Source organism: Poecilia reticulata, chromosome 17, assembly GCF_904066995.2.
Source record: "Poecilia reticulata chromosome 17, P_reticulata-male-v2, whole genome shotgun sequence".
NCBI lineage: Eukaryota > Metazoa > Chordata > Actinopteri > Cyprinodontiformes > Poeciliidae > Poecilia > Poecilia reticulata.
Window position 1 is genome coordinate 29040113 of NC_088846.1, and position 16395 is coordinate 29056507.

Here is a 16395-nt window from a genome sequence, read left to right on the forward strand (position 1 = left end):
GTTTTAGCTGCTGCTCCATATATAAAACTGCCATAATCAATTATTGATCTCATAAGAGCCCTATATATGTTTAATAATGACCCAGTTATTTCCAGCCACAGCCTTTAGTAAATTTATAACTTTCTAATATTTAGTTTCTAAGTTATCTATATGTGTTTTCCATGTATAAGAACTATCCAACCATAATCCTAGATATTTAAATTCTTTAACCCTTTCTAAAGGCTGTCCGTATAATGTTATTGTTCCTGTATCGATATATCTTTTATTTGTAACAACCATAAAACAAGACTTGCTTGCTGATAATTTAAAACCCCATTCATACAACCATTTTTCCACTTTCTTAATTGCCTTTTTAATTTTTCCTACAACATGTTTTACATTTTTTCCCCTCATCCATTTGGCCCCATCATCTGCATACAATGCAGAGTTTATACATTTACCAGTATCAGAAAAAATATCATTAATCATTATATTAAATAATATTGGACTAATTGCTCTACCTTGAGGTATCCCATTTTCCACATTAAACTATTTTGAATAATCGTTCCCAATCTTAACTCTTATTTTTCTATCCAGCAAAAAATTTGCTATCCAATTATACAACTTTCCACTAATTCCCATCTGATTGATTTTTATAAGTACTCCTTCTCTCCACAGTGAATCATATGCTTTTTCTATATCAAAAAATACTATAATCATTACCTCCTTCATCTTTAAAGCTTTTTCTATATCATTACATACTCTGGTTAGAGCATCCATTGTTGATCTCCCTGTTCTAAAGCAGCACTGGTATCCATTCAATAGTTTCTTATGCTCAAGAACGTATCCTAATCTACTGACTATTATTTTCTCCATCCATTTACTTAAATGAGAGGTTAAAGCTATTGGTCTATAGTTATTTGGACAAGTAGGGTATTTCCCTGGTTTATTAAATGGTAGTATTATTGCCCTTTTCCAGCTATTTGGTATTAAACCTTCATTCCATATTTTATTAAATAATCGTAATATTAATTTCAATGTTACTTCTGGAATCTGTCGAAACATAGCATAGCATAGTTTATCCTCTCCTGGAGCTGAGTATCCTGTCCCTTTCAGTACCGTTTCCATTTCTTTCATGGTTATATTCATGTCTAATGTTGACATGCATTTCTGTCATTTTTCCAAAATATTTTTATAATTTAAAAGATTTTATATTTTCTGCTGTCTATGAGTGTCTGTAAGATGTTCACCACTGTGAACTGCAGCAAATGTCTCCCCCAATAGATCTGCCTTATCTTTGTTTAAAACTAATATTTCCTGTTCTCGGACTAATGCTGGCATTTTAACTTCATTCCTTTTCCCTGTCATTTTCCTAAACATTGACCAAACGTTCTGCAATTTTATTTCTGAACCTATTGAGGAACAATATTCTCTCCATGTTTTCTTTTTAGCTTCTTTAATAATTTTGCGAGCCATTGCTCTTTTCTTTTTATATTCGATAAGGTTTTCGGTTGTTAAATTTTTCTGTAATATTTTAAATGCTTTGTTACGTTCTTTAATTGCTGTACTGCATTCATCATTCCACCAAGGAACTACTTTCTTCTTACCTTTTACTTTGATTATTGGGATGCTAGAACTTGCAGCATTTAAAATGTGTTCTGTTATCTGTTTTGAACATTCTTCAATGTTACCTTTTAATGTAACCATATGGCTGGTTTTTTTCACAATTGATTTTAAATTTTTGCCAATTAGCTTTATTGAAGCACCATCTTGTTAAAATGAAATCTTGCTGCCTATTTATACTGTCATTAATTATTGTACTCACTGGAAAATGATCATCCCTAATGTAGTCTCCCTGTTAATATCCCATTCACATGGACTAACAAGACAGTCAGTTATTAATGTAACATCTAGACATGAAACTGTATTTTTATGTATATTTACTCTTGTACCTTTTCCATTATTAAGACAAACTAATAATCTTTCATCCATCATTTCTTCAACTATGATACCATTATGATCCGTCTTCTTGCTGCCCCATAGACTATTGTGTGCGTTAAAATCACCACACCATAATTCTCTTCTATGTATTTTTCCTGCTACTTCTTTAAACATTTCACTGTCAAGACCTTTACAAGGATTATAGTAATTTATCATTTTAATATTTCCATATTTTCTTAATTTAAATATTTCTATATTAACACATTCTAGTTCTTTATTCGTTATGTTTTTCTTATAAGCTATTCCATCCTTAATTAAAGTGGCACATCCACCTCCACTACCATGACTTCTATCCTGTCTTTCTATACTTCCATCCATCCATCCATTTTCTTACACCCTTGTCCCTGAGTGGGGTCAGGAGGGTTGCTGGTGCCTCTCCAGCCAACGTTTCGGGTGAGAGGCGGGGTCACCCTGGACAGGTCGCCAGTCTGTTGCAGGGCAACACAGAGACACACAGGACAAACAACCATGCACACACACACACTCACTGCCTAGGGGCAATTTGGAGAGGCCAGTTAACCTGACAGTCATGTTTTTGGACCGTGGGAGGAAACCGGAGTATCCAGAGAAAACCCATCATGCACAGGGAGAACATGCAAACTCCATGCAGAAAGACCAGGGCCGGGAATCGAACCCAGAACCTTCTTGCTGCAAGGCAACAGCTCTACCAACTGCGCCACTGTGCAGTCTTTCTATACTGTATCCTGGAATTTTAAATTCTAGGTTAGGTTTCAACCATGTTTCTTGCATACATATTATATCTGGGATTATTTCTAAATCATAAATAAACTTTTTAAGTTCTTGTCCATTGGCTATTAAACTTCTAGCATTCCATTGAAGGATATGTAGAACCATTATAAAAGTTTTAATCCTAATCCTGAGCATTCTCTGTTGTTTCACTCAAAATGGTATGAATCTGATCAGCTTGGATTTCTTTCATATCTAAAAATCTTCCTGCTGCTGTTACGATTGCTTTTATTTGATCACTTTTCTTCTTCATTTGAACTGTAACATTGATAATATGGCACATAAATGCTACAAAGTTTTCTTTTTTCACCACCATTGAATTTTCCTCCACTCTGCATTTATGCTTTTTGTATATTTGTTGTTGTTACTAAGATTTGTCTTTGTTCATTCTGCCCTTGATTTGAACTCCAAGTTGCGTTTCTTTGACCCGTTTGTCCTGACCTAATTTCTCTTGAGTCATCTTTCCTTACTCTTTTTAAAGCTTCGGCATATGAAACTCTTTCTATTTTAATTCTTTGAGCTTCTCTGGCTTCCTTTTGTATTTTGCATCCACCATATGCTATGCTCTCCTCCGCAGTTGCAACATTTGATTTTAGCATCTTTATCACATTTTCCATATTCATGTGGACCTCCACATCTTGCACACCTGGGTTTTCCTTTGCAATGTGTCCCATTCTTTGACAAGCAAAACATCTGAGGGGTTTGGGAATGTATTCTCTAACCCTGTAGTTCAAATATGCTAGCTGGATATTTTCTGGCATGATATTTTCAAATTGCAGAATTACTGCCATTGTGTCTTTAAGTTCCTCATCTCTTTTACTTTTAATCCTGGTGGCGTCTGTTATCTTCCCTCCTTTGATTTCTTTTTTCAGATCCTCCATTGTCATTTCCATTGGAACTCCTGATATTACTCCTCTCAGCCTTGCTAAAGACCCTGGAATATATGTTTTAATTCTTTCCCCCATCAAGTTTTTCATTCTGATTATCTTTTGTTGTTGAGTTTCACTGCTAGCATATATTAGCACTCTTCTGTTATTCATGATTCTAGCCGTTTTAATTTTTCCTATTTCTTCCTCTATTGCTCTGGTCAACTTTATCGGGTGGATAAATCCTCCTTCTTGCTTGAATTCCACTATGATTTTAAATTCCACTTCTCTATTAAAGTCATTCTGTTCTCCTGACCTCGCCCTGTCGTTTGTTTTTGTCTTTTTGTTAGCTTCTTCTCTTGCTTCGCTTTCTTCCGACCAACTTCTTGCCCTTTCTTGTCTCTTCCTAAGTGCTCTTTTCATTCTTGCTGATCTTGATATCATCCATTCCATTTCATTTCCACTATTCCCTCCTGATGTAGAAGCCATGTTGTTACAGTCAATGTACAGTTTATGCAATCCGCCAAAATCAAATCCTACCGCCTTCGTTTGTTTGCTACGTTCACTCGCTTCTCTTCTGCACGACCAGCCCCTGCTGGACTAGAGGGAGATGCCTCTCTGAAATATCTTACAAAATGACAATTTTTGTCCCGCCGAACATTAAAGCTAAATTACAAGGAAATCAAAAACAACAACAAAGAGCCCAACAAAATTCTCAGTTACATTTAAAAACTATTTGCTTAAAATCAGACTTTCAACTAATGAAAAACTTGAGATTGTGGACGATCTGTTGACTATAAAATATTTGCACAACAAATATGCCACATTTTGTACAACTGTTACTTTGTTTTGACTGTCATCATCTTCTTTTTATTTTTCAATTACGCTCTCCCTGGATAATCCCCTGTTGTTTTATACACATTGATATGTGCTGTTATTCAGGCTTCCAAAAAAAAATTTAAAAAAAGGATGAAATATGTGGGGGCCTTAAAGTTGGACCATGCGACTTTTAGAAATATGTCTGTTTTACTTATTCGTTTAAAACCCTCCTGTTGTCCTCATTTTCTGTGTATAGGGAAAACACATACAAATCTCGGTCATTTTGACCCGAGGACAACAGGAGTATGAGTTGTGTGTACATACGGCACTCATGGTTTTGCTGTTAGTTATTTCGATAGAGTAACTTGTTAACTAACCATATTTTATTCTATTCAGCAGAAGTGACATCACTTGATGAGTCAGTAATAATTTATTGATTTGCTTCAGCATTTCCTGAATGATTGACAAGCTTAGCTGCATGTTGTCACAGGAAATAGTGGGATGGTGCAGACTGCTGAAAATACTAACAGTGAAGCAAATAAATCATACATAAATCAGTCACAGAGACATTTAGTGCCAAATGTTGGCATTTATTAAACACAGCTTGGTTGAACTTGTAACCATGGAGACACTGATGATTGTGTTTGGACCTCTGATCTGGAAACGATGTGAAGCAACCAAACACCAATTTTCCATCAATCTGGAGCCTCTCTGCAGTCTATCATTTAAACTCCAAAGACCCTAAAACAGCTTTTTCTACAAACATAACAGTTAATGGAAGCTGAATACAGAGTATAGTAATTTTTCTCATCTGATTAAAACCTAAAAATTCAAGTCAGCAAACATTTTAATTCAAAATAATCTCACGTTAAAGTTCAACATTCTAAACTATAAATGTAAAAACATTCAACAAAAGGTAACTAAGCTTCAGTCTCATTTGGTGAAAGTTGCTACATAACAATCTTCATTACACACATTTTAGATTATTTATGTTTACAAAAATCTGTTTCTGCACAGCTCTCTGGATTTCGGTAAGTTTCAAGAATTACCTTTGACTAGGCCAACCCAAATCCTAGAGCTTTTTGCCTGCAGGTTTTAGACGTATCCCTGCTCCAACACACCTGATGATTGGCTCATTAGCTGACGTCATTCTGAAGACAAATTCAATCATTTCATAAATCTGTGTTGGAGCAGAGATGCATCTAAACCTTGCAGGACAGTAGATATTGAGGACTAGGGAAGGAGAATCCTGGACTAGGCCATTCCAATACTGTTATTCTTTTCTTGTCCTGCTGGTGACCCAGTTTGGACCAAGTTGGACCAGGGTCCTCGAGTCATATGAATTATTACAGACCCATTTCACGTTAAAAAAGCCCTCTCTGTGTGGCTTCTAGTGTGTATAAGTGATGAATTTGAGGGTAAACTTTTCCACAGATGTTTCATATAAATGGCTCCTTAACATGAATGAATTTTCTTGTGAGCATTTAAACCACTAGTTTGAGGGAAGCGTTTCCCACACATTTCACAAGAAAAAGGCCTCTCACCTGTATGAACTACCTTGTGTGTATTCAAAGAACTACTTTGATTGAATTTCTTTCCACATACTTGGCATGAAAAGGGTTTCTCACCTGTATGAATCTTGTGCCGTTTTAAATCACTTATATGAGTAAATTTTTTCCCGCATACTTGGCATGAAAAGGGTTTCTCACCTGTATGAATTCTCATGTGGACTTTTAAATTACTATCTTGAGAGAATGTTTTTTTGCATACTTGACATGAAAAGGGTTTCTCACCTGTATGAACTCTCCTATGGGTATTTAAATGACCAATATTAGAAAAGCATTTACTGCATGTTTCACATGACAAAGGCCTTTTACTTATATGGGTTCTGCAATGTTTTTTAAAGTTATACTGATTTTCAAAACCTTTCCCACAAATATCACATTTCAAAGACCTTTTCTTTAAGTCACTATGAGACTGACTCTCAGATACAGTGAAGCTGCTTCCTTCCTGATCTTTGCTCTCAATTACATTAGAGATGTGAAAGTAATGATCAGTTGTTGGTTCTCTACTCAAATCATCCTCCTGATAGGTAGAAGTGTCCATAAAAGCAACAATCTGCTTCTGGACTAGCTGCTCTCCCTCCTGACTGCTGCAGAGGCCCTTCTGGTCCTGTCCAGTTGGTAAATGTTCTGGTTCCTGCTGTTCATGATTAAGCAGTGAATAATCTGGTTCCTCATTTTTTTCATAAATTAGTGGATGTTCTGGTTCCTCCTCTCTAGTCCCTCTAGGTTCTATTTTCCAATGATCTTCCATCAGTGGAGGCTCTGGGTCCTGCTCTTCTTGTTTAATTAGTGGAGCTTCTGGTTCCATCTGTTCCTCTTCAGTCCACTGAGGTTCTGCTTCCTCCTGGTCATTACTGGACCTCCTCCCCTGATTAGAGACCTGTTCCATGGCAGAAGTTTTCTCCTCAAAGGAGACATGTGGGTTTTGGAGGTCTGTGGGGGCAAATGAAGACATCATTAATATAATTAAATTGATCACCGTCTCCTGCATCAGCCTGTTTTTTCCTGATTATCATTCACTGTGAAGTCAAATAAAACTCACAACATTGCCTAAGTGGATGTAGTGATGGATGCAGGCCTGAACCTTCAGAATCATGTAAAGACAGTTACAAAATCGACCTTTTATCACCTATAAAACATTTCCAGGATTGAAGGACTAATGTTCCAGTCACGTCTTGTTGATTACTGCAACAGTGTCTTCACAGGTCTGCCTAAAAAAGTTGATTAAACAGCAGCAGCCCCTAACCCTAACCCTTCTCACTAAAGCCAGGATGATGGAGCACATCACACTGGTTCTAAAGTCTTTTTACTGGATCCATGTAGCTCAGAGAATAAACTTTAAAATACTGTTGTTGGTTTATAAATCACTGAACAGCTTAGCAACAAAATACATTAAAGATCTGCTGTTATTGTATCAACCTTCCAGATCACTTCTGGTTCTGATCTACTCTGCATCCCAAACCAGATCCAGTTCATTTGGAATAACAAGGATCTACCTAAGAGATCTAGCATTGATTTTGGTTCATCAGTGATGAGCCAGTTTCACTGAAAGCTCAGAGCTTCATACCGATTCTGTTCAGCTTCATGTGGGGATTCCAGCAGATATGTAACAGACTAGGTTGCTCCTGGTTACAAATCTGTGGGTGAGTCTGAACTTCCTCTTTGTTGCAGACATGTTGCTGCGGCTGGTCTGTAAGAACAAAGAGACAGATTTGTTTTTCAGTAAAGATCTGGGGCCTCATGCATAAAGCAGTGTGCACACAAAAAATGTGAGGCGCCATATTTTACGCACAAGTCGGGTTGTATAAAAATGAACTTTGAAGTGTCAAAACATACCAAAATACACTGAAATCTGACTACATTCAGTGTTATTTAGACCAGGAAGCATCAAACCCGATGTTTTTTTATTATTTATATTTTTTAACAAACGATGAAACTAAATCACATTTTTCCTCAGACAATAATATAATACGCACAGAAAATAAAAATGAAAGGATGTGAAAATCTCACTTAAATGTAAATGGTACTTTTCCTCAGTTTTTGTCTCAAAGATTGGACTTTGCCCCGAAGCACATAAATTGCATCTATGGAGTAATTTCATTCTGACTGAAAAAGAAAACAGGGTTGGATCAGCAGATTAACTCCAAACAGGCCAAGTTTGATTATTTTAATGTGATCAAGGTGTGTACGCAATCACAAGATGTCAAGTAGCTGCGCGAAGGTGAGCCGCGTCAATGAGGAGCGTTTTGGCTCTGACGGAGAACATCAGCAGTGGAAGGATTCAGAGGGAGCGATTGATCATATTGATCTGCCGGGAAATGTTGATGGTTTTTTAGCGTTTAGATTGCTCAGACTGATCATCCTGGATCTCTGAGCAAAACTTAAAGAGCTGTGCGGTACCGATACCAATTAGCTGCAGCCATCCTTCAGTGGAGCCGCCTGCTTTGTGAATGAGCCGTTATGGACATAAAGCATCTCTATTCTGTAAATGTGCAATTTATGCACGTGATTCTACTATTTAGAAAGAAGGACCTGCCTATGCTGTCTGTAGCAGAGTTGACATATCATACTATAATACACTTTTTTCCTGGAAAAAAAGAAAAATATGTAGCTAATGTTTGACAATGACTGATTATTCAAAGTTTATTGTCTTTACAGTAAAATATAAAAACAGAAATGAAAGATTATTTTTCTTTATCGTCTTGAAACATTAAATGTACATTAAATAAATGTTCTTGAACAAAACAGTAAAAGTGTGTATCTCTTCATGTATGTCAATAAAAAAACTTAGAATAATTTCTATCCAATAAAAATATTGTGCTCTTTATTCAGAAATCCACCAAAATAATTAAATATCAAAAGTTAGAAACACTGTTTAGTGCTTTCTTTTATTACCAAATGTATTAATGTGTGTGAGAGAGAATGTGTTAATGACAGGAATTAACTTAAAATGCTTTGTAGAACGGTACTTTGAGGTTCGGTCCATTTACTTGTATTAGCTTACTGGCACATAGCCCGCATTCAATATGGCGGACGCTGTGACGTATCGCAGCAACAGGCAGACCCGCTCCATGAGGCGTCTACGTATATAATGTCTATGCTAACAGCTTCCATGGTAAAAGGGGAACAAAGCAACAACCAAGAGCTTGTTTTTATTTCATTATTATTTTCTCTTTGATATCGGAGCCTGAACTAACCGGAGTCAGATGCTTCTTACCGATTCTGGTGAGTTTTATCTGAGGTTTCCAGTGAGTTTCCAGCAGTGTGATGTCTTCCTCATAGCGGACGATGGTTTTTTCAACCTCTGTGAAGATTTCTTCAGCAGCAGCAGTTAGTCGCTCTTTGATAAACTCTCTCAGATGCTGAACTGAAGACATAGTTAATTAAATATTCAGCCCAGATACACCGCAAACGTTTTCCAACCGAGTCCACACACGTTGCTGCTGGAGCCTTTTAGTTTTACTTCCGCTGGGAGTGAGACAAAGCAGCTGATTGGTCCATTTACTGCCCCCTGCTGGACTAGAGGGAGATGGCTCTCTGCAATATCTTACAACATGACAATTTTCGTCCCGTCGACCATTAAACCTAAAATACAAGGAAATCAAAAACAACAAAGAGCCCAACAAAATTCTCAGTTATATATTACATTTAAAAACTATTTGCTTAAAATCAGACTTTCAACTAATGAAAAACTTGAGATTGTGGACGATCTGTTGACTATAAAATATTTGCACGACAAATATGCCACATTTTGTACAACTGTTGCTTTGTTTTGACTGTCATCATCTTCTTTTTAGTTTTCAATTACGCTCTCCCTGGATAATCCCCTGTTGTTTTATACACATTAATATGTGGCGTTATTCAGGCTTACAATTTTTTTTAAAAAAATGGATGAAGTTGGACCATGCGACTTTTAGAAATATGTCTGTTTTACATATTCGTTAAAACGAGGTAGTATGAATTGTGTGTTTTGTCTATATATTTTTTTGTTGCCTATTTTGTGATACAGTGAACCACAAAAGTGAATACACCCGTCACATTTCTGCAGATATTTAAATATATCTTTTCATGGGACAACACTGACAAAATGACACTTGAAAATTAAAAGTAGTCCGCATGCAGCTTATACAAAAGTGTAAATGTATTATTCCCACAAAATAACTTTATATACATCCATTAATGTCTAAACTACCGGCAACGAATGTGAGTACACCCCTTAGAGAAAGTTCCTTTAGTGTCAATATTTTGAATGGCCAGCCAAAATTTCCTTAACTGTCTCGGGCACAGAGTTCATCAGAGCTTCACAGGTTGCCATAGGAATGCTTTTCCACTCATCCGTGATGAAATCAGAGCTGGCAGCTATTCAAGACTTGGCACTCCTCCACCTTCCGCTTGAGGACGTCCCATTGATGTTCTATTGGGTTTAGGTCTGGAGACATGCTGAGTCAGTCCATCACCTTCACCCTCAGCCTCTTCAGTAAAGTAGTGGTCATCTAAGAGGTGTGTTTGGGGTCATTATCATGCTGAAACGATCCCCTCTCTCCGTTTTCAGAGGGAGGGGATCTCCCAAACACATATGTGTTTGTCCCTCCCAAACATACACACACACACATGGCACTCATGGTTTTGCTGTTACTTAGTTATTTGGATAGAGTAACTTGTTAACTAACCATATTTTATTTTATTCTATTCAGCAGAAATGATATCTCTTGATGAGTCAGTAATAATTTCTGGATTTCCTTCAGCATTTCCTGAATGATTGACACAGCTTAGCTCAGTGGTGGGCAATCCTGGTCCTCGAGGTCCGGTGTCCCGCAACTCTTAGATGTCTCCCTGGTCCAACACACTTGAATCCAACAGCTGAATCACCTCCTAATTGCAGTAAGGTACTCCACAGTCCTGCTAATGACATCATTATTTGACTCTGGTGTGTTGAAGTTGAGACACATCTAAAAGTTGAAGGAGTCCAACCCTCAAGGCCTGGAGTTGCCCACAACTGGCTTAGCTGAATGTTGTCAGAGGAAGTAGGATGGTGCAGACTGCTGCAAGTAAAGCATACATAATTCAATCACAGCAACATTTAGTGCCAAATGTTGGCATTTATTAAACACAGTTTAGTTGAACTTGTAACCATGGAGACACTGATGATTGTGTTTGGACCTCTGATCTGATATGGAAACAATCTGAAGCAACCAAACACCAATTTTCCATCAATCTGGAGCCTCTCTGCAGTCTATCATTTAAACTCTAAAGTTCCTAAAACAGCTTTTTCTACAAACATAACAGTCAATGGAAGCTGCATACAGAGTATAGTAATTTTTCTCATCTGTTTGATTAAAACCTAAAAATTCAAGTCACCAAACATTTTAATTCAAAATAAACTCTTATGTTAAAGTTCAACATTCTAAACTATAAATGTAAAAACATTCAAAAGGTAACTAAGCTTCAGTCTCATTTAGTGAAAGTTGCTGCAAAACAATCTTCATTACACACATTTTAGATTATTTATGTTTACAAAAATCTGTTTCTGCACAGCTCTCTGGATTTCAGTAAGTTTGAAGAATTACCTTTGACTAGGCCAACCCAAATCCTAAAGAGCTTTTTGCCTGCAGGTTTTAGACGTATCCCTGCTCCAACACACCTGATGATTGGCTCATTAGCTGACGTCATGCTGAAGACAAATTCAATCATTTCATAAATCTGTGTTGGAGCAGAGATGCATCTAAACCTTGCAGGACAGTAGATATTGAGGACTAGGGAAGGAGAATCCTGGACTAGGCCATTCCAATACTGTTATTCTTTTCTTGTCCTGCTGGTGACCCAGTTTGGACCAAGTTGGACCAGGGTCCTCGAGTCATATGAATTATTACAGACCCATTTCACGTTAAAAAGGCCCTCTATGTGTGGCTTCTAGTGTGTATAAGTGATAAATTTGAAGGTAAACTTTTCCACAGATGTTGCATATAAATGGCACCTTAACATGAATGAATTTTCTTGTTAACATTTAAATCACTAGTTTGAGGGAAGCGTTTCCCACGTTTCACAAGAAAAAGGCCTCTCACCTGTATGAATCGTCCTGTATGAATAATTGTTTTATAACAATTATTTGAGTGAATTTTTTTCTGCATACTTGGCATTGAAAGGTTTCTCACCTGAATGAATTCTTATGTGGACTTTTAAATTCCAAACTTGAGAAAATGTTTTGTTGCAAACTTGGCATGAAAAGGGTTTCTCACCTGTATGAATTCTCATGTGGTCTTTTAAATTACAAACATGAGAAAATGTTTTGTTGCATACTTGGCATGAAAATGGTTTCTCACCTGTATGAACTCTCCTATGGATATTTAAATTACCCATTTGAGAGAAGCGTTTCCCACACGTTTCACAAGAAAAAGGCCTCTCACCTGTATGAACTACCTTGTGTGAATTCAAAGAACTAGCTTGATTGAATTTTTTTCCACATACATGGCATAAAAAGGGTTTCTCACCTGTATGAATCTTCTTGTGCCGTTTTAAAACACTCATTTGGGCGAAATTTTTTCTGCATACTTGGCATGAAAAGGGTTTCTCACCTGTATGAATCTTGTTGTGCCGTTGTAAACCACCTATTTGGGTGAATGTTTTTCTGCATACTTTGCATGAAAAGGGTTTTTCACCTGTATGAATTCTCATGTGGACTTTTAAATTACTATCTTGAGAGAATGTTTTTCTGCATACTTGGCATGAAAAGGGTTTCTCACCTTTATGAACTCTCCTATGGATATTTAAATGACCAATTTTATAAAAGCATTTACTGCATGTTTCACATGAAAAAGGGCTATGGGTTCTGCAATGTTTTTTAAAGTTATGCTGATTTTCAAAACCTTTCCCACAGATATCACATTTCAAAGACCTTTTCTTTAAGTCAGTATGAGACTGACTCTCAGATACAGTGAAGCTGCTTCCTTCCTGATCTTCGCTCTCAATTACATTAGAGATGTGAAAGTAATGATCAGTTGTTGGTTCTCTACTCAAATCATCCTCCTGATAGGTAGAAGTGTCCATAAAAGCAACAATCTGCTTCTGGACAAGCTGCTCTCCCTCCTGACTGCTGCAGAGGCCCTTCTGGTCCTGTCCAGTTGGTAAATGTTCTGGTTCCTGCTGTTCATGTTTAAGCAGTGAATAATCTGGTTCCTCATTTTTTTCATAAATAAGTGGATGTTCTGGTTCCTCCTTTCTAGTCCCTCTAGGTTCTATTTTCCAATGATCTTCCATCAGTGGAGGCTCTGGGTCCTGCTCTTCTTGTTTAATCAGTGGAGCTTCTGGTTCCATCTGTTCCTCTTCAGTCCACTGAGGTTCTGCTTCCTCCTGGTCATTACTGGACCTCCTCCCCTGGTTAGAGACCTGTTCAATGGCAGAAGTTTTCTCCTCAAAGGAGACATGTGGGTTTTGGAGGTCTGTGGGGGCAAATGAAGACATCATTAATATAATTAAATTGATCACCGTCTCCTGCATCAGCCTGGTTTTTCCTGATTATCATTCACTGTGAAGTCAAATAAAACTCACAACATTGCCTAAGTGGATGTAGTGATGGATGCAGGCCTGAACCTTCAGAATCATGTAAAGACAGTTACAAAATCGACCTTTTATCACCTATAAAACATTTCCAGGATTAAAGGACTAATGTTCCAGCAAGGTCTGGTTGATTACTGCAAGTGTCTTCACAGGTCTGCCTAAAAAAAGTTGATTAAACAACAGCAGCTGATCCAGAATGCTGCTGCTTGGATTCTCACTAAAGCCAGGATTATAGAGCACATCACACTGGTTCTAAAGTCCTTTTACTGGATCCATGCAGCTCAGAGAATATAATTTAAAATACTGTTGTTGGTTTATAAATCACTGAACAGCTTAGCACCAAAATACATTAAAGATCTGCTGTTGTTCCATCAACCTTCCAGATCACTTCTGGTTCTGATCTGCTCTGCATCCCAAACCAGATCCAGTTCATTTGGAATAACAAGAATCTACCTCAGAGATCTAGCATTGATTTTGGTTCGTCAGTGATCAGCCAGTTTCACTGAAAGCTCAGAGCTTCATACCGATTCTGTTCAGCTTCATGTGGGGATTCCTGCAGATATGTAACAGACTGGGTTGCTCCTGGTTACAAATCTGTGTGTCAGTCTGAACTTCCTCTTTGCTGCAGACATGTTGCTCTGGCTGGTCTGTAGGAACAAAGAGACAGATTTCTTTTTAAGTAAAGATCTGGATAGTTAAGACTGTTTGGCAAAACATTCATGGAGCAAAACTTGAGATGTAGATTTCAGCACCATCCACTGATCAATGTCTGGACCTATGGAGTCTCCCATGCACTGGGAGACTCCAGTGCATGGAGTCTCCCAGTGCATGGGTAACCTGCTTCACTGGTTACCATAGTAACATCTATAGTGTTTACAGTACTTTATACGCTCTGGTTAAAGCTTTTAAGTTGCGACAGACTGGCGTCTTGTCCAGGGTGTACCCCGCCTTTCACCCAGAATGTTAGCTGAAGATAATCACCAGCAACCCTCCCGACCCCACTAGGGACAAGGGTGAATAGAAAATGGATGGATAAAGCTTATAAGACTTGGATTACTCAACGATGACCTGGATTGTTTAAGAGTGAAAACTGTAAGCAAAGAAAAAGAAAACACTTGTGATTTACAATAAATTTCCTAAAAAGATAGAATACTGCCTTTTTTTCTTTTATCTCTCTTTACAAGCGTAAAAAAAATTCTTATTTAATTCTCCCTGCAAGCTAATGACTTGATGCAATCTGCTGGGTTTCCATAGAGAGAAACTTTTTAATCTGTTTTGAATAATTAACTGAGACTATTTGATAACTAGGATTAATTGCAATGTTGGTATGATTGAAGTGAAATTATTTTTTAGTAAAACCTGAATACAAACTTTGGCATCTGCTAAAGCTAGCATCTGAACGGTGCTAACCACAGCTACCATGGTAACGGGGGAAAAACAACAACCAAGAGCTTGATTTTATTTGATTATTAGTTTCTCTTTGATATTCGGAGCCTGAACTAACCGGCTTCCTTTACTTCTTACCGATTCTGGTGAGTTTTATCTGAGGTTTCCAGCAATTTTCCAGCAGTTTGATGTCTTCCTCATAGCGGACGATGGTTTTTTCAACCTCTGTGAAGATTTCTTCAGCAGCAGCAGTTAGTCGCTCTTTGATAAACTCTCTCAGATGCTGAACTGAAGACATGGTTAATTAAATATTCAGCTCAGATACAGCACAAACACTTTCCAAACGAGTCCACACAAGTTGCTGCTGAAGCCTTTTAGTTTTACTTCCGCCGGAGTGAGACAAAGCAGCTGATTGATCCATTTACTGCCCCCTGCTGGACTGGAGTGGAACCGCAGCGTGGCAAAAAAAAAAAATGCATTCATTAATGAAGCAGATATTGACCATGAATAGTTTCTACAGTAAGTTATTTCCTGCTGTTTCAGTGCTTGTTTCTGAGTCTTACTATCCTAATAGGCGTTACATTCTAATAATACCTGTGGGGACGTGAGTCAGCGTTTATTTCCACCTTTAATTCTTCAAGGACATCTGTCACTTGTTTTTAACTAATGAGTCTATAACTGTACTAGATTTACATCTTTAAAGCTACATTAAAATATTAATTATATTATAATTTGTATTATTTGAATATTGTCTCTACTGGTTGTGAATTGGATGCAGCACAACAGGACCATCTGTCAGTTATGATTGAAAAGCAATTTTTCCAGCACTGTTATGTCTAAATTCAGCACCAAACTGAATGAGTTTGTTGAAAATGATTGTTGAAACTTTTATAACTTAGAAATAACTATTCACTTGGACAAATCTTAGAATAGACACAAAAAGGCAAATTTTAATTTACATTGTTTTATTTTGGTAGAAATTATAATGTCACTTTGTAATGAGTCAAAAATAATTTCTGGATGTGTATTTAGACCTCTTCTTTTCTCTATACGTAAGACTGCAAATGTTCTCCCTCTGAAAAATGATTTTACCAATAATTTGGTATATAGACAATTAATTCAAAATTGTCAGATTTAATTTTACAATTTAAAACATTATGCTGTATTATGGCAAATCCTGTTACTGTATTTTTACAATGAAGCTTTGTCAACCACAGTTATTGATAATTTCTTATAAGTTTCTTTACAGTGCCTATCAGCTCTGCTGCAGCTATTTTATTACTCTTTATATATTTGTTTTATGTTTAATTTTGTCTCTATATATTTTTAGATATTTGATATAAATTCTACTAACTGGTTCATAACAATTGCTGATGTTGGACCATTTTTTTCTATTTCCTGGCAAAACTGACTTGATGTTTTTTTATGCCAAGGACAGATGGCCGAAGATTTCATTCTCAATCCAAATAAAAAAAACT

The 16395-nt window shown here is 37.1% G+C and overlaps 1 protein-coding gene and 1 long non-coding RNA gene across 3 annotated transcripts; both read right to left on the reverse strand.

Moving 5' to 3' along the window:
• Positions 1 to 6001: 6001 nt before the first annotated feature.
• Positions 6002 to 9458, reverse strand: LOC145547960 (uncharacterized). Its single transcript, XR_014084230.1, has 3 exons — positions 9195 to 9458; positions 7545 to 7667; positions 6002 to 6910 (listed from the first exon to the last, which is right to left on the reverse strand). It is a non-coding gene; the product is annotated as an uncharacterized LOC145547960 (long non-coding RNA).
• A 1594-nt stretch (positions 9459 to 11052) lies between these two features.
• Positions 11053 to 15442, reverse strand: LOC145547945 (uncharacterized). Of its 2 annotated transcripts, XM_081598191.1 has the most exons (4): positions 15056 to 15442; positions 14056 to 14178; positions 12214 to 13413; positions 11053 to 12129 (listed from the first exon to the last, which is right to left on the reverse strand). In XM_081598191.1, exons 1-4 carry the CDS (start codon positions 15213 to 15215, stop codon positions 12080 to 12082), a joined length of 1533 nt encoding a protein of 510 aa, XP_081454317.1. In that variant the 5' UTR covers positions 15216 to 15442; the 3' UTR covers positions 11053 to 12079. The 2 variants fall into 2 exon arrangements, with proteins under 2 accessions (XP_081454317.1, XP_081454316.1); XM_081598190.1 differs by having other exon boundaries at positions 11053 to 13413.
• Positions 15443 to 16395: the final 953 nt, after the last annotated feature.

Coding starts and splice junctions, on each gene's coding strand:
- LOC145547945 (XM_081598190.1), bottom strand. CDS start 15,215: ATGTCTTCAGTTCAGCATCTGAGAGAGTTTATCAAAGAGCGACTAACT. Junction 14,179..15,055: donor GATAAAACTCACCAGAATCG/GTAAGAAGTAAA, acceptor TTGTTCCTACAG/ACCAGCCAGAGCAACATGTC. Junction 13,414..14,055: donor CATGAAGCTGAACAGAATCG/GTATGAAGCTCT, acceptor TTGCCCCCACAG/ACCTCCAAAACCCACATGTC.